Source organism: Cyprinus carpio, chromosome A13 (assembly GCF_018340385.1).
Source record: "Cyprinus carpio isolate SPL01 chromosome A13, ASM1834038v1, whole genome shotgun sequence".
In the NCBI taxonomy this organism is placed as follows: Eukaryota; Metazoa; Chordata; class Actinopteri; order Cypriniformes; family Cyprinidae; genus Cyprinus; species Cyprinus carpio.
Window position 1 is genome coordinate 22,406,275 of NC_056584.1, and position 25,844 is coordinate 22,432,118.

The window sequence follows — 25,844 nt, forward strand, 5'->3', positions numbered from 1 at the left end:
TTTTCATACAATCAATAAATCCCATTATAAAAAAAAAAGATCCCTAATATTAAAAAAAATACAAAATTTAAAAATTTAAACCACAAAATTTCAATTTTAATTCAGTGAGATACTTGCCATTTCTTTGTAAATGCTTTTTAATGTATTTTTATTTATTTATATTAATTATTTTTTAGTGAAATTTACTAGCAATTTTCTGTGTGAAAATTGTTTCAAATAAATCCAACACCAAATCTTTTCATTCTATTCACATATTTTCATCTTATATTAAGCAATTTGCATGAAACATTCCTTTAAATTTCTGCTTATTTCTCACACAAAACTATTATTTGTCTTGAAAGACAACACAGAAGTTGTATGGACTACTTTTAGGTGCTTGTTTTTTGCACAATTTACAACAACACACATGGACACTACTTACTTGTAAAAAAAATATCTACATACAAAATGTAACTGTATATTTCAAAGTTAAAATATGTTAAGTATTTACATAATTTTTTTGGTTGTGGTCATTGCAAATTATTAAATAAATAGACATCATATCTAATCAAAGCAACAACCAAGAAGTTTTACTTCACAAATTTGGTCTGGGTCTATGTTTTTGCAGCTAGATCACTGTGAAATCCCGCATGTATAAATCTGAACAACATTTTGCTAAATGAAACTGTGTTTTGCAATACTCATCCATGCCAAAATCATGCACAGATCCCAAGGGCAGTCATGAGTACTGATGAGGGTCAAAAGTGTACAATATGAATCTCTTGTGAATGTATTATTCAGAGCACAAGGAATGTAACCTTGCGTGAAACAGATGGCCGGGCATATGCTCTCATGGAAAACCTGCTAGCACGCTGCTGCCGATATGAGACTGAATGCACTAGAAATCATAATCACCTGTAACACGCTGGGACACGGCCTTTTATAAAGATTATTACAATGACAATCTTATCCCACATCACAGTTGATGAATATGAAGGTCTTTGATTTTTCCTCAATCTAGATGGAGTGGGAATGCTTGTTTGTCTTAAAAACAGGGATCTTTTGTGGTTCCCATCTGGAAAGCGAAGCATTATTTATACAGGTCTGTTAGTGACGACATTGCAGAAGCGACAGGTCCATGGAGAGTTCATTTTACAGCTGACTCTCAAACACCTCAGTGCGAAGACAAAAGAAAAGCAGAGAATCAGAGACCAAGCAGGGTGGAAGAGATGTCAGGAGAGGAGAGGCACTGCCCTTCATGCCCCCAAGCAAGCCGTAAAGACAGTGAGAAGAGTTAGTAGGAGAGGCCGAAGATGAGAAGCCAAGAGCTTGGAGGCTGAGGATCTGTTTCCTCCAAAATAAGCCACCTGGGCTGCAAGGGGAAAAGGAAAGAGAAGCAAACTACACTGTAAAAAACAGTAAATAAAGATTTTACAAAAAAAAAAAAAAAAAAAAATGTAATGTTTAATTCAATGAGTTGCTTGCCATTTATTTGGACTTTTGAAATGCACTAGACATTTCTAAATGAAAACTTTAAAATAAATCGTAATCCTACTTTTTTCAGTGCTGACATTGGGAGAAATGAAAATGGAAAGATATTAGAAGATAGTTGATGTAAAATAAGAATATAGAGTTGTAAAATCAATTTGCATTTAGGAAGTGAGAAATGTTTGAGCTCATACTAAAATTTCTTGCAAACTTTGGTAATTTGGTCAACTTTTGTAATTATTTGTGATATTTACTAGCAATTTCTGAGTAAACTGTTTTTTCACATAAACCCTTTTCAGTGTATTCTATGTGCTCCTGTAGCTCAAGTGGTAGAGCATTGCGTTAACGAGTGCAAGGTTGGGCGGTCGATTCCCTGGGAACACATGGTAGGTAAAAATTGATAGCCTGAATGCACTGTAAGTCGCTTTGGATAAAAGTGTCTGCTAAATGCATAAATTTAATTTAATTTAAATTTATGTGAAATTAATTGGGAGCAAAGAAAATAGAAAGATAAACAATAGTTGTTGTAAAATAAGAATATAGTTAATAATTAATTCATTTGCATCATGTGGACTTGAAAATTAGACATTTTTAAGTCCATATTGAAATTCCTGACTTGTAGACTTTGGTGTCTTTGCATATTATAGCACAGGTTGAGATATTTTTGCCCCAAAGCTCAAAAGTGAAACTCTACCTATGTGAAATGAGGGCAAACAGCTTTTCTCAGGGGCTCCTTATTGCATCAATCCACCATAATCATCTGGCTTTAATCTCAACTCACCTACACATGCTGTTCCTTCATCATTAGGCTCGTATCCCTGGTTACACCTCTTGTTTGCACGGCACTTGAAGCTCCCGTCGGTGTTGGTGCAGGGTGGTCGCTCAGAGGGACAGACAGATGGGAACTGTGTGCACTCATCTTGGTCTAGACAAAGAAGAGGAGAGTGGAATAAAATGAGGTCTGATACATGATGGTTTTGGTCATGTACACACTGTGAAGTTTAAGGAGTGACAACCACATTTATTTGTGGGGTGAATGCTTTAAGATACCATTATATGTGTTCATGGAACCAAGGAATGAGTCGCCTCCAAGGATACTATAACATACTCATGATGACTGACACAGGTTCTGTTGCAAAACCTGCTGAGATTGCCTTGCACTGTCTACTGCCTACATAGGAAGATTCCTTTTTAAGGCAACATCCTAACTGAAATGGAACCGTAATGTATAAGTTTGAGATTTGGGACTGCTTTACAACACACATTATGCACATGTGAATTACATAGGAGACTTGACCCACAATTTCCATTAACATGTTGCTTAACTAACGACCCAATAATTTTTTTTTTTTTTGCTTTCATTTTTGCAAGAAACTGCTGTCCTGTGGATGGGATATAATTCAGACCAAAAAACTCAAACTATACTATAACTAGTTTAGTTGGGAAAGACATACTGAGCACCTATCAGCATTTTATTTAATAAAGGCAATCTGCAAATTCTGCATTCTGGAAAATGATAGATGATTGCAGGGTTTGGATAACTGAATGCAATACAGATAATATTCACTAACAAATGGTATTTAACTTAGGGATGCACAATATTGGATTTTGGTCGATATCTGATATGCCAATATTTTTCAAATCATTTTGGCCGATACCAATATATGGACTTCACAATTCTCCTTGTGAAGAAATTATAAACAAATTATTTTTATTACATTTTTTTTTTTTTTTTGGTTAGTTTTGAGCAAAAACATATTTGTTAGAAATAATAAACCTTATTAAAGATCTTTTTTAATAAGAATACATTGGAAATTTGTTGCAATGGATTATGGAGTTTAGGCCTCTGGGAGGTTAAAGGTCACATTGCTCAAAAACTTACCAGTGCAGCGGCCATTTTCATTGACCTCAAATCCTGGTCCACACTGTGAAAAGAAATAGACATTACTTACAACAATTAAACCTCTCAAATAAAGAAAGAGCACGTGAGTATGACAGGTAGGGTTCGTACTTCAATCTCCACCACTAGGGTCGCCTCCTCCTCATGCTCAGGGTAATAGATCTCCATCACTTTGTTCATATCACATATCACCAGACTCCACACCACACAACACACAACTTCCAACAACACATAAAAACTCCACACCACATCCCCACATCCCTACCTCTCAGGGCGGCAAAGCATCAATCCTTTTAGTACCTCACAAACAGTCCGTCTTTATAACTTCCCCTCAGGCTTAGGAGACATAATGAATGATTTCTTTTCTTAATGTACATCTCTCCATGGAAAAATACCATTCTGGAAAAAGGGCCCTCCCAAGAAGTTTCTCGGCAATAGCCAGGTTGGACTAGGCTCTGGTTTGGCACAGACCACGTAGTCTCTTAAACAAATGCACAAGAATGTGTTCAGTCTCAGCTGTGGGCAGCTTCGTGAGCAGCGAGGCCTGAACACATATCCTTTGATCGGCAAAACCAGTTTCTCATGACTGCCGGTGTGTGGGGTTCACAGACCAGAGAGTTTCTGGCATAGCAGCCACTGAGGCATTAAAGCAATGAGGTTCTCACATGCCAGACCGATGAAATCTGTCTGCTGTTTGGTGGCTGCAATAAGGAGCCATATTAATGGCACAGTGGTTGGAAAGCACTTCATTTAAGAAGGTTTACAGAAGCATCCATTAACTACCTTCAATCTAATTGTCAGAGACACTTTCTCACAGACGGCGGGGACAGTAATTAACATGGCCGTTAGAGGAGACTGTCATAGTGATCATAAAAGGAGAGATCATCCATTGGAAATTAATGTGGTGGAGGAGGAAGGCAGAACTTCAAAGGAGCTGAAATGAGAAGGGACATGGTGGGCATTAGACTTTCTTTCCATTATAGCCTTTAGTCAAGCAGGAGAGAAGCCGACTGCCTTCCCAGTTCTTAATTAAAGCGACATTTCTTAGGTAAACAGATCCACGGGGCTCCTGGCAGTGCCCAGGCTGGCTCAGGTGCCTCTCGGGACAAAAAGCATAACATTTCACCAGTGGTTACTGAAAGATGCAGTTTAGCTGGGAAAGACATACTATCGGCTTTTTATTTAATAAAAGGCAATCTACAAATTCTGCATGTAGAAAATGATAGATGCTGACAGGGTTTGGATAACTGCATGCAATACTGATAATATTAACTACAAACAGTACCATGATACACTAACAAAAAGCACCATGGTATTTAATTAATTAATTTATTCATTTAGTTAGTCTGCGAAATCTGAAATTCTAAATATCTAATAATCTAAATAGAAAAATATTTAACTTATTAAATAAAAATCCATAAATGTTTCTGTTGAGATGTATCATGGTAACCTAAAAATTCTAAATGTCTATTATATATATAATATATATAATTATATAATTATAACATTTAAATATTTTCTTATTTTTTTAGGAGTATCATGGGATGGTTTATATTAAAATATAGATTCTAAAAACCGTAATAAATATATTTAAAATATAAGTAATGAACCTTGACTAATATAGTAATTTTTGGCAAAATAAAATGTTAATATTCAAAAAAAAAATCTAAGTGATTCTAGCATCAAGTAATTTTTTCCAGATAAATCTAAATATTCAAAACATTTTGAAGTATCACATCAGAAATGAGTGATGGAAATGGCAAGTGTAAAAAAAATAAAAAATAAAAATAACAACTTAATTTACAAAAGAGTTTTTACGCTCGCTTGAGATGGCTTTTGACTTGTGTGAAAATGATAAAACGAAAAAAAAGAGATACAAAAACACATACACAAAAAAAACACACACAAAAAAAATAAAAAACACATGACAAAAATCCTCTTTCCCCTCATGGTGTTACATAATTTACTGTTGGTTACTAGGTTACCAATACCACCGTCATCAGCTTAAACAACCTGATGGAAAGGCACCTAATTCGCATTTGTTTGTTTTTTTTGTTTTTTTGTTTCTTTTTTATTTTGCAAACTTTGAAAAGATTTGCTCCACAGATGGAAATCGATCTATTGTAAGATATTAAGTCATATTGTGAGATAAAACTGCCACGGCAAGAAATAAAGCTGCAATTGTGAGACAAAAAGTCAGAATCTGTTAAAAAATAGGAAAAAAATAAATCAACTTTCATAATTCGACACCATAAACTGTACTATGGATTTATTTTATAGTGCAGATATTTTACATCAATTTACAAGCACTCTTACTGAAAGAAACATCGATGAGAGGCCTGAACACGTACACATATTTACGAGCCCCCAGGGTGATCCAGTGACCACTGATGGCTATCGTTTTGTTTTTCACAGCACATTCAGAGCAATACGAGCTTCCAGCTGGCAGCCTACTCCTGCCACAAATCTGTCCGATAGCTCCCAGATGAAGCTATGTGTCTCCAAACATCTGTAACATGGATGAGCCGTGGGGAAAAGGTCCCATCTGCTGCCACCGGCTGCTGCACCTGCAGGCTTCTCTCTGGTCCTCCAGTCTATGAGGATATTCAAGGAACCGGCCTCCACACGGTGGATTATGTTACTGAGACCCGAAGCCCCCCACTGAACATGACCTGGCATTACATCATAATTGTTTCTCTGTAATGAGTCAGCAGAGCGAACACTTGTTTTCCCGCTACTCGGCGACCCTGAACATTTCCGAGATGGTGGATGCACTTATGAAATAGATATTTTACAGGTCTGGTCAATTTCATAGCTGTTCCTTTCTTAATGTGATTATCCTGCAAAAAAAAAAAATTAGGCAGGCTTTTCAGGCAAAAGAGAATGGGAAAGAAATACATACCGAGAACAAAGCAACCGAACCCACCCCACACAAGCACAATGATCCTCCATCCTCCATCTATGATGCGTGTGTGAGGGCCATTTCGCTTGGTGTAGACTATCACCTTTGCCCCACGAGCAAAAGCCCCAAATTGTGTGCGTGGAATCACACGGAGCCAATTATTAGATGAGCCCTGTAATGAGAAACCAACAACTTATGTCAGAACAGGACTTTCAGTTGTTAAACTTTAACCAGAAATGCAAAATACTGTTTTAGAATGACCATACATCCTATTTTTGTTCATGTCCTGGCCAGGACTTCTAAATTGCCTAAAATGTCTAGCTTTCAGCTTTTTTTTCCTATTGTTTTCAAACTTGCTGAAGGTAATAACTGACAAGTAGTATAACCAATACGGTGAAGGCATTGTAATTAATCGACCAGTAATGGTGTTGGAAGGTGCTATCTACAGAGAACAGTCAAAGCAATGCAAATATGCATACATATAATGTATGAGGACTGCGGATAGCACAGGAAAATGAAACCAAAACATTTAAGCATTTTAGACAAATTTTAAATCCTAGCCAGGACATATCTGTGAAAAGAGGAAGTATAATCAACCTGTTTCTATGCTATCATGATGCATTTAGACAAACAGACCAGAAAAATTGCTCTATTAATTTTCTTAAATTTCTCCTAGACAGCAATGAGATTAAAAGGAGAGCAAATGGAGATTATTTTTTTTTTACATTGAAAAATAATTCCAAGATAATTTGCCATAAGAATGAGATTTTAAAATTAATAAAAATATTTCTTCAAATTCACCCTTGACCATATTATCTGATCTATGCCATCCACATTTATGTTATATAGTATTTCTATAATCATTTATTACTAGTAATTTTTATCCACCTTATTTTGCAATGTGGAAGTACTATATTCCATACAACATACTAAACATCATACAAATAACCAGAAAAACAACAAGAATAACATGAGGGGCAGACATAGTGATTTTGGGGCCCTAAGCAAATTTTAGGTATGGGGTCCCAACACAATAACTATGTGTTATTTTATGCCTAACCCTTATTTTGCTTGCTCTCTCTCTTATAGTTTATAGTTTATTTACCTCTTCACAACTGAAGTAAATAATTAGTCAACATGATGCTGTTCTGAAGCCATATTAGACTCTTTTTTTTTTTGGATCACAAAAGAATACATCAATCCACAAAACCACAAAAAGAATTCAAACTTCGTAAAATCATGCACCAGTGCGAAAGAAATAAAATCACACAAAATTATCCCATGCTACTCGTTCACATTCCAAGTGTTCTTAAGGCATATGGTACGGGTTGGCCAAGAAACAAGTCTAAAATGTAATCAACTAAGCAAAAGTCTCCAGTCGCATTCGTGCATATGTATAAGTAAAAAGAAACATGCACCAGTGCGTGCGTAAGAAAAGCACACAAGCGAGTCATTTTAAAACATCAAGACAAATAAAATCATAACATGAAACACGATTCTTTCTCCTTCGAGGTTCTGAGACAGTCAGACAGGATTATACAGCCTAGAAAGTGTGCAGAGATCGCTCCCCTAAAAGCTGTCATTGACTCAAGTTCATCGCGATCTCCTGACGTTCCGTTAATCAATGACGCTGTCTGCACTGCACTGCACAATCTCTTATTTACATCGTATCTACATGTTGTTATAATAAGAGGATTCGTGAGCTTGCAGAAGAACTCAGCACTTGTCAAAACTCTGTGTTTTGAGTGGTGAGTGAAACTTTGACGCTCTCCAGAACACAAATACACACTGGAGCATTTGCCAAATATGTTTCACCAATATCAGATGGGGCCTCCTGATTCCCCGGGCCTTAAGCAGCCGCTTACCTCAACTATTGGTTAAGTATTGGCTTGTCTCATTTCTGAATACCGCACTTTTACTTCTCTTAAGGAATTTCAGAAGAAACATTTGAGAAAATTTGACACTAGAACCAATCGTAACTTATTTCTCAAGGAAATCCATAGTGTTTAGCCTATTTAAATGTGCCTGACCAGTCTAAAACACTATCTCACCTGAGTGACTCGATACACAGAGATGGGTTGAGCTGCACTTTCCCCGTGCATCACCAAAAGATCCAGCTGCCCATCTCCATCAATATCAGTCACAGCTGCTCCTGAAATACAGACCATTCTGCTCAGACACAGCTGTAACATATGTTCCAATTCTCAACATTAATACCAAAAAAATCTTTAGAACACATATACATTAATACATTGGCTTTCTATTGTTGATGATGAAGATGATGGTGATTCAGATTGAGTGGTGACTGAACTCAATACTAAATGTCATAAAAGTAACAAGATGCAGTTACACAAGCATGGATTTATAATGCCATCTAGTGGTAGGGATGAGATAACCAGGATTAAGTTTTGGAGATGAACGAAACCATCCTATCACTTAATAATTTAGTAGTTTGTTCATCTAGTACACCAAAAACTAATACTTTCTCCTTTAGAAAAAGGTGTTCCCAATTAACAATGAACTAGTGTTCAATACTGTAGTATACACAAAAAGTTTGGGGTCAGCAAGGTTTTTTTTTTTTGTTGTTGTTGTTGTTTTTTTAAAGAAACAATACAGTAAAACAGTCACAATATGAAACATTATTACAATAGAAAAAAAAAAATAGTTTTAATATCTTTTTCAAAATTTAAATTATTTCTGTGGTGGAAAAGCCAAAATTTCAGCATCATTACTCCAGTCTTCATTGTCACATGATCCTTCAGAAATTATTTTAATATGCTAATTTTATGGTCAGCTTCTTATTAATATCAATATTGAAAACAGCTGTGCTGCTTAATATTTTGTGAAAACCCTGACACCTTTTTCAGCATTCTCTGATGAATAGGACGCATAATAGAACAGAATTTATGTTTATGTTTTTGTGAAATATAACATTTGTAATGATGTAAGTCTTTGTCACTTTTGTTTTGTTTAATGCATCACTGCTGGATAATTATTAATATTAATAATATTAATTTATTTAAAAAAATAATAATAATATGAATTTCTTTCAACAAAAAAAAAACTCAATGACCCTAAACCTTTGACTAAAAGTGTATTCGTATTTCACTAGCTATGTGCCTTCACTCTGAACAAATGGGTTAACAAACCTGCACTTTTGTCAATATACTAACCAATTAAGGTAAAATTATACCTCAACTGACAATAAAGCTCAACCTGATCAACTGTTTTTTTAGCTTGACACATTAACACACCATGTCCAAGTGCAAAGTGTTATCTATGACCAAAAAAAATGTAAAAAAAAAAAAAAAAAAATAAGCACACCAAAAACACACACACTAATAACATTAACTAAAGCTAATTTAAATTGATTAAAAAAAATAATAATAAATAAATAACATTCTTTTTAGCACAGTGATGTGACAAGCTTTTAAACAACATGGAGGTGAGTACATTAATGCTGTCTTTTTAATAACTTTTTGACAGAACACACGCCTCAATCCTTTATCATTTTAAATAATAATAATTAAAAAAAATCTTTAGTTAATTTTCAAGTTATTTTAAGGGGAAAATCTTAAATTTACCATTTGTAAAAGTCATGAAATGGATTTACAAAATAAACAGTCCTAAATTTTGATAGAATGAACCGGCCAAACTCTACGTACCGGTTCCCCGTCCCTCTGGTTCGGCGGCCTCCCCGATGTTCAGCTCCTCGATCTGTGGATCTCCGTGTTCTCTCCGAGAAACTCTGCCATGGTAAAGATTAATTACTTACTCAATTTGCCTTTTGGCTTGAGGGAGCTCCACACAAAGACAAATGTACCTTGTCAGATGTATGTTATATAACATGTCTCAAAGGAGATATTCATTTACAGGCTCATGAAACCCACGCAATATTGATTCAGTTAAAACATTTTTAGGGCTGGAAGTTCATACTCTACATTTTGATGACTAATAATGCTAACTAAAAGGTTTCTTTATACAAAAAGCTTAAGGCTTTGCTTTCTGAGAACCGAGGTCCAGATTGTTTGAGTATGGGATTAGAAACTAATTTGAAACAATGTCCTGTTTAATGCTACATCCAGTCTTCTCATTAGAAAGCCATCGTTTAATGGGTGAGGTCGGCCGTAAGGGGAATTTCCCATCAGGTAGAGTTGTGGTTGGACGGGGTTGTGTTTGTGGTCTGGCGGTTGGATTTGCTGGCTTGTCATGCCGCCTGGGCTTACCACCAAATCCCCAAAATAAATGTTAAAGAAATAACTCTGCTACATAATGATAATACTGTGTTTTGTTAGGTCATTTTGATCAAGCAGGCAATTGTATAAATCACAAAAGACAAGTTACATTCATAGAGTGAAATGAACTATCCTTCTGATATCGTATGGGGGGATTGGGGATATCAGAATGTTGATGTAAAAATACACAAAATAAAATTACTAAAAATAAAATGTAATTTTAAATTAAAAGCTTAATATCAAATATTAATAAATACTTTAATAGTATATAAATACACCAAAATTTGTTCACTACATTTCTATATTCCTTATTACATTTGAGAACTATAACAGGGGAGTCATTTTTAATATTTCTGATCATGAATAAACTTTCAGTCTGTCCTTCAGACAGCTAGACTTGCAAAGACATTAAATAATGCACAAGATAACTTTTTTTTTTTTTTTGAGACTGACAGCCTTTGATCGCCATTCACTTATACTGCATAAAAAAATCAGTTTGAACATCCTGTTAAATATCTCCTTATGTTCTGCATAAGCCTAGCCTATGCATGTCAGTATAGTCTTTTTGTTCACACCTGAAGAGTCTGTTGGCTGATGGTCCTCTGTAGGCAATGTTGTTGAAAAAAACTTCCAGTTCATTGTCATTATCAAAGTCCGCTGCGATGACAGTGCGAACAGGAGATGGCATGGAAAACTTCTGTGTGGCGATGTCCTGGTACAGAAAATATCAGCGTATCAAAATTTGAAACTCCACAGCGTTGACACTCTTCACACTTGGGAAAACCAACCAAAGAATGGCTTACTTACAGCAGTTGTCTACACATATTAAACTGGGACAGGAAAATATTTTACCTTTGCTGACAGGAAAACATCAGCTTTAAGATTTGGAGTGTCAGATATGTGATATCTATGACATAAAGTCCTAAGCTACAGGTAAATCACAGTCTAAAAACTTCAGGGAGTGGGAGCAGAGAAAAGTAACTGCTATCGTCGCGCTTCAATAGTGCAGCAACGAGTCATGGAAGAGTTATTGAGCATGCCGGCACTCTCTCAAGTATTAACCCCAATTTTAATTATAGGGCTCATAAAACCTGCAGGTGAAAGCCCATGAAGTCACCTTCAACTATAGTTGATGGCCATCTCTGGACAGGAACCAGCAGAGGTGAAACAGCTGAACATGAGACAATACTTGTGAGAACAATACTGATGGCACTTGTGCAAATACGGGGCACTTCCACAAGCTGGTGTGCTGGTTCAGCCAAAGTTGAATTAACACACGGAATAACAGAGCATCTTAATCACAATGCAGTCATACTGTACATGGCAAAGGTCACGATGCCCTACTCTGATGCACAAACTCTGAAGGACAGAAGGTCTACCATGACATTACCCCAACAACTGACCCCCATCAAACAGCTTCCTGCTGACATTTATCTCTGTGCTAAAGAAGCCGATCACTGCAGCTAACACTAAAGCTGAAGAAGACCAACACACACAGCGCTGATCCATCCATAACAACAGTACAATCAAACACAATTACCTGATACACTCTTGTGAGACAGAGCTCCAAAGGTTCATGACTAACTACTGCTGGAAAATAAATAGATAATTTTTTGGGTTCATTACTTCTACTTAATTTTTATTATTTATTTAAGGACAGGCTTGATTACACAGCCTAATTAAACCATTAGTTTAAGACTAGTAGACTTACAAATTCTGACTGGCCCCACAGGACAAATGTTTATCCTAGACAACAGTGTGCTTAAACAGAGCAGATTGAAATGATTTAAGACTAAGAGTTTTATCTTGAGAAAAAAGATCCAAGTGATCTCACATATGTCCCATCTAGAGTTTCAGAAGAAATCACAATGTTCTTAGGTTTGCCAAAAATCTGGAAAAGACATTTCATGTTCAATATGAACAAACTTGTCAAAGTTTAAATGAAACTTAAGCTATCCATATCCCTAGTTGTTTGTCTATCAAAAACTGAATATTGGTGATTTTTATCATATGGCTGTGGTAAAATCACTATAATGCACAGCCTCTTGTAGCTTATTTTGTTTTAATTTACTGTACCATAAAGAAGTTAACAAATATCAGCCACTTGCCAACATATTACACTAGCATTCAGAAATCTGGGGTCTGTTCATTTGTTTTCCTTCTGCTCACCAAGGCTGCATTTATTTGATCAAAAATACAGTAAAAACATTGATATTGTGAAATATTATCACAATTAAAAGTAACAGTTTTCTAATATATCGTAAAACATATTTTTCCTGTGATGCAAAGCTACATTTTCAGCATCATTACTCCAGTTTTCAGTGTCACAAGATCCTTCAAAAAATTATTTTAATATGCTGATTTGCTGCTCAAGAAACATGTATTATTATCAAAGTTAAAAGCAGTTATGCTGCTTATTATCATTACATTTTTGTTGAGGATTTTTTGATAAATAGTTATTTCAAAAGAGCACCATTTATTTCTAATATTTCAGTCTTTACTGCCCCTTTTGATCAATTTGACGCATCCTTTCTGTAAAATAAATAAACAAACATTTCTCACATTCAGACTTGATTCAGCTGTCAGCAGATTAAAAAAACTTTCTGTTGAAGTCTGAGGAATTCTTCGATCTTACTGTGACAAATTACAATCACTGTGCTTTACCAGCTAAAACAAGGGCCAGGTCACTGCGCAAACAATGAAACAATGATTAGAGAATAACTGAACACTTCAATCAGACAGCAGATGTTATTATTTTATCCTCTGTCTTCTCTCAGAAGGATTTAATTATACAGATCAAAATGTAGGGATCACAATTTGTTCTGTATAACAAAGATGATCCTACCAATATTCAGTATAGTCACATCTAATAAAAAAAAAGATGATAGATAGATAGATAGATAGATAGATAGATAGATAGATAGATAGATAGATAGATAGATAGATAGATAGATAGATAGATAGATAGATAGATAGATAGATAGATAGATAGATTAGATAGATAGACAGACACAGATAGATAGATAGATAAATAGATAGATAGATAGATAGATAGATGGATTTGCATTTCGTGAGAAGGAATACCAATGCTTTGAAGGCAGCTAAATAACAATCTTAAAATTTCAGGCCTGGCAACCACTGCAATAAACACTTTTTCTCTTCCATTACAGCTAAAAGAATATGCAAAGAGTGTTTTTAAAATCTGCACCTTAAATCTTTGCTTGCGATTATTGCTGAGCTGTAGGAACAGACGATGGGGCCCATTCCAGTTTCCATAGACAATGTCTGTTTTCCCATCCCGATTAAAATCTGCTAATGCCACTCCACGGCCATGCTGCATCGGGTCATCAACCCCTACGACAACAAATACAAATATTTCATTGCACGTTTGCTGTGAAAGGCTAACAAACTCACCTTTCAAAACAAAATCCTCAGAAAAAAAATTAAAAGTGCCAGCTACTTACCCGCTTGTGCTGCCACATCTGTAAATGTACCATCTCCGTTGTTCCGAAACAGGAAGTTAGGGCTGTACTCATTGTCACAGAAAATATCAGGAAGGGTCTGACTGAGAATGGGACCCACCACAACCCCCCGTCCCCCTATAACACACAGCAGAGACGGGCATCATCACCAAATGTACAGCAGAAATCGTTAGTGGCTTTCCAGCTCATTTCCCCAGCAGCGGCTCTCTGCTGCTTTTGCTGACACAGACTGCCCATAATCACATTACAGAGAGTGTGAACATGTGCATTTAACCAGCTCTCTTTCAACACATCTCACCCGGCAATCACTATTCTACAGCTCTGACCTCTAGTTGAATTACAGCAGCAAGTAATATTTTTATTTTTTATTTTTTATTTCTATTGTGCTTTTCAGAATGAACAATGTTCAAAGCTGCTTTAAACAAAATAGTGCTTTTATTTCTTAAAGCCCAGCAGGACCAGGCTTTTCTTAATGCTTAATATGAGGGTGATATTAAGATTTGTAATAGATCTTACTTTAAAATATATTTGAAATACATTTGAACAGAAATTTAGAAGAGGGAACAACTTTTGTTGTATTAAAGAATTTGTTGTAATAAAGTATTTATATTGTTTATATTGTTACGGACAAAATAAAATAAAAAAAAAAAATAAAATGAAATGAAATGAAATGAAATGAAATGAAACGAAACGAAACGAAACGAAACGAAACGAAACAAAAAACTAAACTAAACTAAATTAAATTAAATTAAATTAAATTAAATTAAATTAAATTAAATTAAATTAAATTAAATTAAATTAAATTAAATAATAAATAATAAATACCACCTTTGTATTATCCCTTAGCCTGCTTGCCGTTTGGACTTATAACTGTGGTTTTGACCCTTTGCCTGGCTTCACATTTCTGATTGTTGGACTATCCTTCTTAAACTTCTGCACATAGATGCTAATGCAGCTTCAGCCTCCTCATTAAATATGTGAATAATGTGAATAAAATAGGTTTATTCGTAAAATAAAATGTGAAATATGTCAATAAAAAAAAAATGCATTGGGAAAAATAAATGAAACAAACATATTGTGCTTAAACAATTCCATGTTTTGTGTCATTTAAACAATTGAAAGAATTGTTTAAATGACAAATATAAATGGTCAAAGCCATTCCATGTTTTGTGTCAATTAATCATATGAAGTCTAGTAAAGCAAGAATATCACAAAAGCTTGATTTTGTTGCTACAGCGACATTTCCCTTCTGAGACTGTCCTAGTTGAACCCTTCTCAACAGTGCCTCTCCGAAACTGCTCTGAACGGTGGTCCAAAGCCCTGCTCTCCCCGTAGTGATTAATGGAATGGCTGCTTCATTGAGTAAGTCAGAGCTGAAATATGGCTCACTTGTCCTTGTGCCTTCACATGACTTTCAGTACAGTAAACAGCTGAGTGGGCCAAAACCTCCATCTCTTTATTCAGCGCTGCCTTCCAGGGCCCTGTTCTCTCTATTACTGGCTGCTTTAGCTGATAAACACTGTCTATAACTCAGTGATTCAAAGCTGATATGAGCACTGAGCTCTACTGTAAATCAGCCACAAGGCAAAAAACCTGGATCCTACAGCTCATGGCCGTTAAAGAGTCCTGGGTAATATATTCACTGACATCATCGTACACTTACACACTCCAACTCACATATTCATAAATAAGCGGACACGAACCTGTGAACTTGTTGACTCCGGCCTGCTCAGCCACGTTTGACAGTGCAATGATTCCCTTGGACGGGTCACTTGAACTTTCATCCATTTCAATCAGAGCATGTGGACCTACAGTTCCGCTGGCATAATTAGCAATGTAGATGGAATAACGACCTGTTCCCTATAAAAACAAAGAAAGATGCATTGTTTATAGTGATTAGATTACTGATAATCTTGTAAACAATTTTAAAAACCTTTTAAAAAATTCTCACAATTCTACATAATGAAAAAACTATACACTATATACAAATGTTTCTATACTTCTCAACACTTTTCACACTTATTTTGTAATTTTTTAAAATAAATTATTATAATATTTTATACTGTTGTAAACTGGTTAAGACTTAAATAAAAAACATTAATTAATTAATAAAATATTGTGGTTAAAAACATTCTATATTTTGTGCCATTTAAAAAAATGTGATAACATGAAAACTGTGTATAAAATACATGACGTGAAAAACATATAATATAATATATTAAATAATCAGAAATGATTTGGAAAATTAACAAAATTTCAGAAATAACCCACAAGTAACATTGAATTAAATGTTGAAGTTGAAAGACTGAAATAGCATTTTCTTGTAAAACATAATCCAATATTTTTTGTTTTATTGACAACTTTGAAAAATATAAAAATACAATGTCCAACAGTAAATAAACATATATACACACAGGTAATTTGTATTTGATCTGAAAGTCGTAACATTTCCACCATTTCTCAAATTAAGTATTATGTTCAATAGCATTCTTTGATGGCAATGATATTTTTAACATTTTTAGAATAAAAAAACTCAAAAGTCCCGCACAAAATTGATACTTGCATAGTATAAAACAACATATAAAATATACTGTATATGTCTAAGTATCAATTGTGTGTGGGACTGTTGAGTTTTTTTGTATTTGGCCTCGTTTTTGCATGTTTCTCTATGTACCTATCTATTACCAGGTGTGCGAGGTTAATTGTTAATTAATCTTTTTAGAATAAAATGTCTGATATTTAATTCCCAAATGTCTTTCCAATGCTAATTTTATTTATACTTCACAAAGCATTTATGTGATCTTCGTATAATATAAGAGAAATAAGTCAAACACTCGTCCTCATACAATTGCATACACATGCACACATACTTTCACACATCACACACATATTCCAACTGCCTCCCCTTGGATATTAATTTCACACCCCATTATCATAAAGATTCCCTGTGGACATGAAGACAGTGAAGTAGCCAAGCAAATGAACTAACGCACACATTTTCAATAAAGACTCCCACGATCCAACAGCATGGAAATGGTGAAATAAAGAAATATATACATAAGTATATAAATATTAGCAGCTCGTGACCAGAATACTAATGAGGCACAACAATGACAATGTCAAACGCTCTCTGGTTTCTACATAACTGCCACTACAGGTCAGAAAATACAGATTAAAGCATAACGAGTTAAACAGATGTTGCCCCAGAATGTATTAGCAGCTCAGGTTGTAATGTCATGATTTACATGTTTTTCATGCTCTGTTTATCAATAAAGAATTAGATTTACATACATTTTGCCAGTAACAAGGACCAGAAAAGTATTGAAAACTAATACATTCAAAGCATATTTTGTACCATCTCTGGTTTCATGGAAATTATGGGTTGAAAGGTGGATGTAAAATGTACTGAGCCCCCACCCAATAAACATAATAATAATAACAATAACAAAAACAACAACAATAATAATAATAATTATTATTATTATTATTATTATTATTGTTAAGGAAACATTACAATTCAATATTAACAATATTTAGTTTTTAGTCAATATTTAGTCATTTGTGCTATAAAATCTTGTCTTTGTGTATTATTAGGAGAGAAAGCTGCAATAAGCACATAATGCAGGTAATCACTAACCCATGCAGACAGGTAAATGTGAGGACCAATCCATCTCAGGCCCATGTGCCTTCCTGTCCACTTTGAAGTGACAAATGACAGTGCTTTGGTTTCAAGGAGAGAAAAAACTACATTGCATTTGAACATTAATGTCTGTGAAGCTGAAGTGAATATACAAAATACAGGGGTCATTTTATAACTGTTATGCAACTAAAATACAAGATATTGAGCCAAAAAATGCTGCTGTATGAGTTTTGTCTCATTTTTATATCTTATCATTATATTTTTATATCTTTATATCTTTTATATCTTGGCTCCAGTCCAACAAATAACATTTTGTGAAGCAAAAAGCTGTGAATTTGTAAGAAACAAATCCATAATTAAGGCATTTTAGCATTAAACCATCGCTTCTGGCCAAAATACCGGTCTATAATTGATAATAACACTTTCTTTAGTGTTCTCTCCCTGTTGTCTTCTCACATCAAAATCCACCAAAATATTTGTTTAGAGCTGTTTTTGCTTGTAAATTGTGTATGATCTGTGAATATTTCTCTTCTGATTCAGACGGTTTGAAATTAAAAATGTCTTAACTGCAGAGGATAGTCAGCAAATGATGTAATGCTAAATTTCTTCAAATCTTTTCAGATGAAGACGTATATTCATCTACATCTTGCACTGAGAGTACATTTTTAGCAAATTTTTATTTTTGGGTCAACTATTCCTTTAATTAAACTGATAAAAGTGCATGGAACCATTGATAGATTTTTAGTAACTTTTTTAATTATTATTTTTTTTTAAATCACATTTATTTGGTGTTGCCTTGAATGAATTGAGAATTAAGATACAGTAATATAAATACAATATAATGAATTTATTTAAATGAATAAATATTTAATCCAGATTTCTATATCTTAATGCTTCTGTGACCTTGTGTGACTGTAGTTAGGGGTAAATTAAGCGAACTCAACAATCAGCATCAGCATTTCAACTTGTGAAAGTTTCTTTATGGATCGACATAGCATCCAATGACAGGGTCATTTTTTGGTTCCCAACTGAACACATTTTGTTTTGTTTCTCTCCAAAACTATTATAAGCCTGATCCTTATTTGAATCATAAAATCGTTGATGAAGGACTTTTAAGCAGCACCATCTCCCTATTATCAGCCCAGTCAAATGACTGCGGGTGAAAAAATCCATTTCAATCCCTTTGAAGCTCTTCCCCAGGATTACTGAGCATCCTTTACTGCTGACTGCTACAAACAACAGCATGCAATCCAGAAGTAATTGCGGAAATATGCTGTTCAGTTATTGTGTAGTTTTGGACTAAATACAAATCATTGACATGTTTGGCCATTCATCATGCCATCTGGGATTAGGTACCAGTGAAGCGCGGTCAGATGGTGGGAGCTCTGATAACCTACGTTCAGAGAGACAAATTAAGGCAGCACTTCCCACCTAATACAGTGCGTCTCCTTACAAAAAGAAACAAATGAGGCCTTGCGTTTTCTAATTATCACAGCACATGATTCAATCTCAGAGACAAATATTGCAGAACGCTGGAAATGAACAATCATATTGGTTGATTGACGGGGAGTAGGATTCAACGTTAATGGTGGACAGCAAATGATGGCCGCAGAGGATTTTGAGTCTGTGAGGGTGAAACAATCAGACAGTAACGAGATGTAAACAGGCACTCAACACCCTTAAGAACTCACTTTCCCTCAGATTCCACATGCTAATGTTCTGCAGTCCTTTTGATGATCAATACATACCTCAGGCTGCAACTTACTATTCACATTTTCTTCTAACAGTTTTTCCAAATGCTTTGAGCAAGAAATTTCCATGATTTCCAGTCATTCATGATTACTGGATGAGCATTTCTAAAAATCATTTTATACAGACTGCACCCAAGAAGAGCACTTTTTAGTCTGTGCAATATTTTAGAGCTGAGAATAACCAGAAACATATGTTCTAAAAAAGTTATGAAATCACTATTTTTGAAAATTTCCCATTTTTTCAATGTTTTCAAAACGTTTTTTCTTTGTTATATAAATTTTAAGGGAACATTTCATTTTAGCACTTTGCAAACATTATTTGCAAACAAGCAGTAATATATTTATTTTTTAATCCCTGATATAGATAATCCTGATCTTAGAAGATCAGTGTGATTTTGGAGGAAAACATACAAATTATTTATTTTTCCACCTGCTTGGTTTTCCTGAAGAAAGTGTTTCTATCATCAAGCTTTTGCAAAAGCTTTCGTTCAACACAAACTTATTATAAGTGTTACCTTTCTGTCCACACATGCGACTGACCGGCCAGCCACGCGATTGGCAACGTCTCTGTGCTCATTTATGTCATCATTCAGGAGATCCTCAAACCGGCCATTACGAAACTTAAAGAGCTTGTCAGTGTACGTTGCTCTCCCTGCATGGAATGACATGAACAATTTACATGAAACTAACATCCATTTACTGTAGCATTTCCTTCAGAGCCTTGTTTATGAAACCATTTCATACCTGAGAAGGCATTATTAGTGTTAAGGACGTAAATTTCCTCTCTGCCATCACCATCTATGTCACATGCTGTCACTCCAATGGCATTGCCCTGTCGATCTCTGAGTGCATAGTATGGAGAACTGCGGTTGTCAACCGCAATGTTAACAAGCCTCTTCTTGAAACTGTCATACTTCAACACCAGATTTGGGCCATTGTAGCTAAAGAGAAAAAAGTAGAACATTTTTGTAACTGTGTAATTGTGTGTATATATATATATATATATATATATATATAAAGACCACAGCTAAACATTCTTAATCAGTATGTATTGTTCTTCAGTAAAATTTTTCATATAAATAAATTTTTCAATATTAGTGAAATAAGTCAAAATGCTTAAAACAAGAAAAACAAAGTCAGCGCGTTAGGAAAAATAAATTTAATTCAGGATGTATTCCCTGAAAATTCAACTCAAATAAAAACATACCTTGAAGGATTAATGTATAACCATATTGAATTTGTTTGTTTCCAGTTTCCAACAAGAAATGCAATCCCACAATCCCACCTCGGCTGTCATTTAATCGAAGGAAAAACAGATTCTAGTTTCCCTAAAGATACGATTCTGTCAGTTGCACTGAATTTCATTCTTAAGCACAACTCAAACAAAACATTGAACTCTCCAATTATATAAATTTTCATCAACACATATTCAATAAGCTCAAAATCACTGCACAAATGGTTTACAAATAATCCAAATTGCTTTGACATTTCTGCTTCTCTTAGAAAATATTACTTTCAACCCACAAACTGAGGTAATGTTCTTGGCCAGTGCATCTGTTCTGTCAATATCGCAAAAATGTAAGTTCACTCAAATAGCACAAGAGCACCATATAACTTCTAGACACTGATAAAGTATTTTCCCTAGAGAAACATAATGTCATAAATGCTTCACTTCTTCATTATACTGCTGAAAACAATGCATGTGATCTGAAGACTAGGACACTCACCCTGAAACAAACATCTCCAGATCTCCGTCTCCATCCACGTCAGTGACAGCCACGCCATAGTTGAGCTGCGTAGGGTTATTCTCATAGTCCGGCGGGAAAACACTCTGAGTTACTGAGGCAAACATGGGTTCAGTCCGCTGACCCCAGGACAGTCCCAGGACTGACACACCCGCAGTGAGCAGTAATATCCATGCTGACATTGTCATCTGTTTTTTTTAAGAAAAAGAAAAAAAAAAAGTCAAACTATGACAAGATCACAGTCATACTCACCTCCTCATCTGTGAAAAACTATGACTCACTGAATCGAGAGGAACTGTAAAACATCCTGAACTCAGCCACACAGTGGAGATATTCCATTTTCATTGGGTTTTAGGAAACTGAATGGCTTTCTACAGTGTTAAGAAGCAATTACCTTCCCGGCATTACACTCACAGCACAGAGACATAAATACAGAGACTGCCGACATGTGACAGGTCAGAATGGACCAAATTAAGATCTGAAAGTAGAAGCCATTTCACTGCACATGAGACAGACATTTAAGACGGCAAAATCAATATGTGGCAAAGGGTATGAGGACGTGATCTTTCTATCTGTCCATCTATCCATTTAAGTAGCTGTCTGTCTGTCTGTCTGTCTGTCTGTCTATCTATCTATCTATCTATCTATCTATCTATCTATCTATTCTGTGATTCTGTGAATTCTGTGATTCTATCTATCATTAAATCGAATTAAGAGAATGTATAGCTCACTTGCATGTTTATGATCTATCCATTTGGCCACCCATCCATCAATCTATCTATCTGTCTGTCTATCTATTATTACACTGAATTCATTAAAGGGGTCATATGATGCGATTTCAAGTTTTTCCCTTTCTCTTTGGAGTGTTGCAAGCTCTTGGTGCATAAAGAAGAACTGTAAAGTTGCAAAGACTAAAGTCTCAAATCCAAAGAGATATTATTTATAAAAGTTAAAACGCCTCGTTTAAACACCCCCCACATGTCTATGTCACTGTGTGGGAAGATTTGCATAACGCCGCCCAAATGTTCATGCAAAGAAAGAAGGTGTAACTTTTGATTCTCACTGTTGCCACCGGCGCCATGTCGTGGAGACTCTGTTTCATTGTGAAAGTGAAAATACTTTTACACGTTTACATATGTAAAGGATTTGCCACTGATGATTCAAACGTGAGTTTTGAGCAGTGTAGAGCAGCAGTTCTCTCAATTCCAGTCCTCGCGCTCCCCTGCTCTACACATTTTGTATGTTTCTCTTATGGCTTCAGATGTTTGTTCTATTGCACGTTAGTGCCCTGCGAAGTGGACATCACAGGACATTCTGCCATAATTCCAGTTCGAAGCGAACGTATATGTTCCATTCAAAGTGCATTGAAGTGTGCGAGACGTGAATTTAAATTGTATTTATTTACAGAGGTATATGATATCACACTTGTCCATGTGTGAAGGCATTGCACAGTGCAAATCTATGAAATGAATGCTCCGAAGTGAGGTAACTTCAAAAGATTTCCCCTGCTCAGGGAGTAGGCAGCAAGGAACACTGTGTAGGGACCATGTCATTGGAAACACAGTTCATGCACGGAGCTCACTTCTAACGATATCATTATCTTAATCATATCTCTTAACAAAGAGAGACATGAAAAATATGCAGAGCTGGTGGGTGCGAGGACTGGAATTGAGAACCGCTGGTGTAGAGTATAGCTTGTCGTTTGTCGTTTCTCTGATCACAAATGCAGACATGGTTTTATGTTTACACGGCGCGATGCAACACAGTGCATAAAAGCACAGTATATGTCATTATAATCCGTAATTATGTCCCCACTCGATGCAACATATGGCTCGTTTGTAATGGGTTTTATTGTTTTTGTCTTGTCTCGCTGGTGTTCTGATTGGGACACGCATCACAGTATGGCAAGGGGCGTAACATTTCCATCACACGCTTGAGGTATTAAGCCAATCACAATGCACTGGACAGCTGGCCAATCTGAGCACACCTCGTTTTTTCAGACCGATTTTAAAAGAATGTAGAACTGACTTGCAAATTTATGCATATTTTGTTCCGAAAACTATCATTTGTTCACCATTTAACACTGCAAATTCCATGTGTGAACATAAACAAGTAAATGCAGACGCAGCCGTAGACAACAAGGCCTCAGTCCTATTTTTAAAAGGATAAGTCCAACCATAAGTGAAAATTCTGTGATAAATTACAAACCCATATATCCTTTTTTTTTTTTTTTTTTTTCTTCTGGAAAACAGAAGTAGTAACTGGAAGCAGAATATCCAAGCTGATTTTATAGTAGGGAACAGGGAACATTCTGGAAAAGTTCTCTCAAAGTTATAAACAAATATTCTTCCAGTTGTTACTAGAATGTTCATTCAAATGTATGTGGTCTATAATAATATTCTTAAAACTTTAGACAAAAACATTGTATATCATTTATGGAATGTTTTTTGTGTAAGATTTTAGTTTGTTGTTTGTCTAAAATGGTTTAGAGAACATTTAAAATTTACATCTCATAATGTTTGTTTGCACTTTGCACAATAATAAAATGGAACATTCCCCCTATTGTTGTCTTTAAAATTCACATAACCAATGAAAAAAATATTGTTTTCCTTTTTTCAGAGAACATTCAGAAATAACATTTTCATATTATGAAAAAATATATATAATTATGAAATTATCAAAACATTCTTAGAACATATGTTTGTTAGCTGCATGGGTTTATCCATACAATGAAAGTGTTAAAATCGAAAGATTTTCAAGGAGAACAGCAGCTTAAATTTCATTCTGTTAAAAAAAAAAAAATCAACAACCAATCTGAATCCACCCTTAAAGAGCTGGAGCATTTAAAGTGGCATGCTTCTAATAAACAGAACTTTACTGTTCCTTGGTGTAGACACTAATATAGATATCTTTAAAGTTATCTATATAATTTTCTTTCTTGTTTTAGAATGTAGGGGAAAGATAAAATCTGAATTCAGAAAAGGTATTTGTGCAGTATATGGCAAAGAAAGAGAGATGACATGCTCAAGTTGGTGAGAAACACAAAGTGGAGAGAGATGAGTGTATGTGTTCACAGTAATGATTTCAGGAATATGCATGTCCACTAATCAACCCATTGAACTCTAACATCAAGGCCATGCAATTAATTTAGATTAAGGTTGGCTTAATATATGCTCCTCTGTTTGAGATGAAAGTGCTCAAACAAGCATTGTATTAGTCATATTACTTGACCAAAGGTTTGAGCACAGTGATAATTTGAATGCTGATGACAGAATGTATATAGCCAGACTGATTAAAGACCTAAGCAGAGGTTGTCACTTTGTTCTATCCTGTCCTATATTATAGCATTATCCCTTTTATATTAATAACTCAGTGCAAAACAGCCGGGGCAAAAACAGTAAAAGCAGAGTAAACATTTTGTTTTATTGTAATTTATTTAGTGTTTATAGCTTTAACACTCCAAACGGCTGGATAAGAGCAGTGGAACACCAGTGATCAGAGAGTACCATATGTACTGTCATCTGTCATCGTTATATAATGATGTAAAAGCTTCTCGGATGAGGTGAGAGCTGGACGTGTTCCAAACTAAAAAGTCTTCACAGCTACGGGGTCATAAATCCAGACACAGACAGGCAGAGGAACCACAAAAAGAGGTGAATCTGTCCTTGCAGCAGCTCTGCATCTCGCGGAGGCAGTTTGACTAGAAATGATGCGATCAGTTTCATCTCACTGCAGCTATCATCAAACAACACAGCTGCTGCAGTCACAACAGTGATGTAAGATGATATGCATTATGATGTCACATGAACATTTCTCCCTGTACAACTATTAAATTAATCTGTAATACTAAACTTGTTGACTGTGATCTTCACCTTGTAAATAATATTTACTCTCATCTTGAGTGTGTATTCATGCATTTCTGCTCTCTGATCGGACTGCGACAAACACCAGCAAAGTCAGTCCCTCAAGCATCTCGTACTTATACAATAAGACAATGCTTTAAAGTAAGCTTTAAGAAAATATACAGCTTCTCATCTTTAAAAATAACAAAACAAATCTGGGTTTAAATGAAGATGAGGGAGGTTTCCTTAACTAATGAATTGAATAAAGTTTTGAAGTACGGTTTAAAAAATAAATTAATGAAATCAGTTTGAAAATAAACTAGTAATAGAAACAATAGCACTACTACTAATAATAATTATTTTTGTTGTTGTTGTTGTTGTTATTATTATTAATGATGATGATGGTGATGATGATATGTATTATTATTATTAATAAACCACGAATGCAATGTTCTTACAGGAAACAAATGAAAAACATTCTTATGATGTTTCGTATTTGTTTAAAAAGTCTACAAAGTCCTATGAGCAGAACAAGTGAATATATCAGTAAATTAAGAAAAATACGCAAGAGCAAAAGGACCTGAAGCTGAGCATTCTCTTATGATCTCCCGAATACTTATCAATACAGTTGTCTCGTCTCATCTGGTCGGCTGAAAACATTTAATTAGATGCGCAGTGAAAGATCAGATCACAGGAGCCGCTTTAACTTCAAAGACGCTGCGGCAAATATAAAAGGACCGGTACTTACATGAATGAAAGTCCAGCGCCGCTCATAAATGACTTCCCTCCTCATAGATTAAGAGATTCCCTATGGACCTTGAGTATGTCTCTTAGTGATTTTACACAACTTCCCAAGAATTTGCTTTATGAAATCAGCTGT

At 35.1% G+C, this 25,844-nt stretch overlaps 1 protein-coding gene across 1 annotated transcript; it reads right to left on the bottom strand.

The window, feature by feature from the left end:
* Positions 1-450: 450 nt before the first annotated feature.
* Positions 451-25,844, bottom strand: LOC109058912 (cartilage acidic protein 1-like). Its single transcript, XM_042769609.1, has 18 exons — positions 25,713-25,844; positions 21,105-21,310; positions 20,122-20,318; positions 19,893-20,029; positions 15,690-15,846; positions 13,969-14,103; positions 13,713-13,858; positions 11,080-11,216; positions 9,935-10,017; positions 8,321-8,421; positions 6,270-6,441; positions 5,800-6,114; positions 3,979-4,068; positions 3,763-3,846; positions 3,479-3,585; positions 3,350-3,392; positions 2,249-2,392; positions 451-1,351 (listed from the first exon to the last, which is right to left on the bottom strand). The coding sequence occupies exons 1-18, from the start codon at positions 25,755-25,757 to the stop codon at positions 1,236-1,238; spliced, it is 2,415 nt and encodes an 804-aa protein (XP_042625543.1). The 5' UTR covers positions 25,758-25,844; the 3' UTR covers positions 451-1,235.

Excerpts from the sequence above, each read along its gene's own strand:
- LOC109058912 (XM_042769609.1), bottom strand. The coding sequence starts at position 25,757 with ATGAGGAGGGAAGTCATTTATGAGCGGCGCTGGACTTTCATTCAT. Across the intron at positions 6,115-6,269 it reads GTTCGGTTGCTTTGTTCTCG|GGTCGCCGAGTAGCGGGAAA; the intron begins GTATGTATTTCT and ends GGAAATGTTCAG. Across the intron at positions 4,069-5,799 it reads AGGCTGCCAGCTGGAAGCTC|CCACCAAACAGCAGACAGAT; the intron begins GTATTGCTCTGA and ends TCCTTATTGCAG.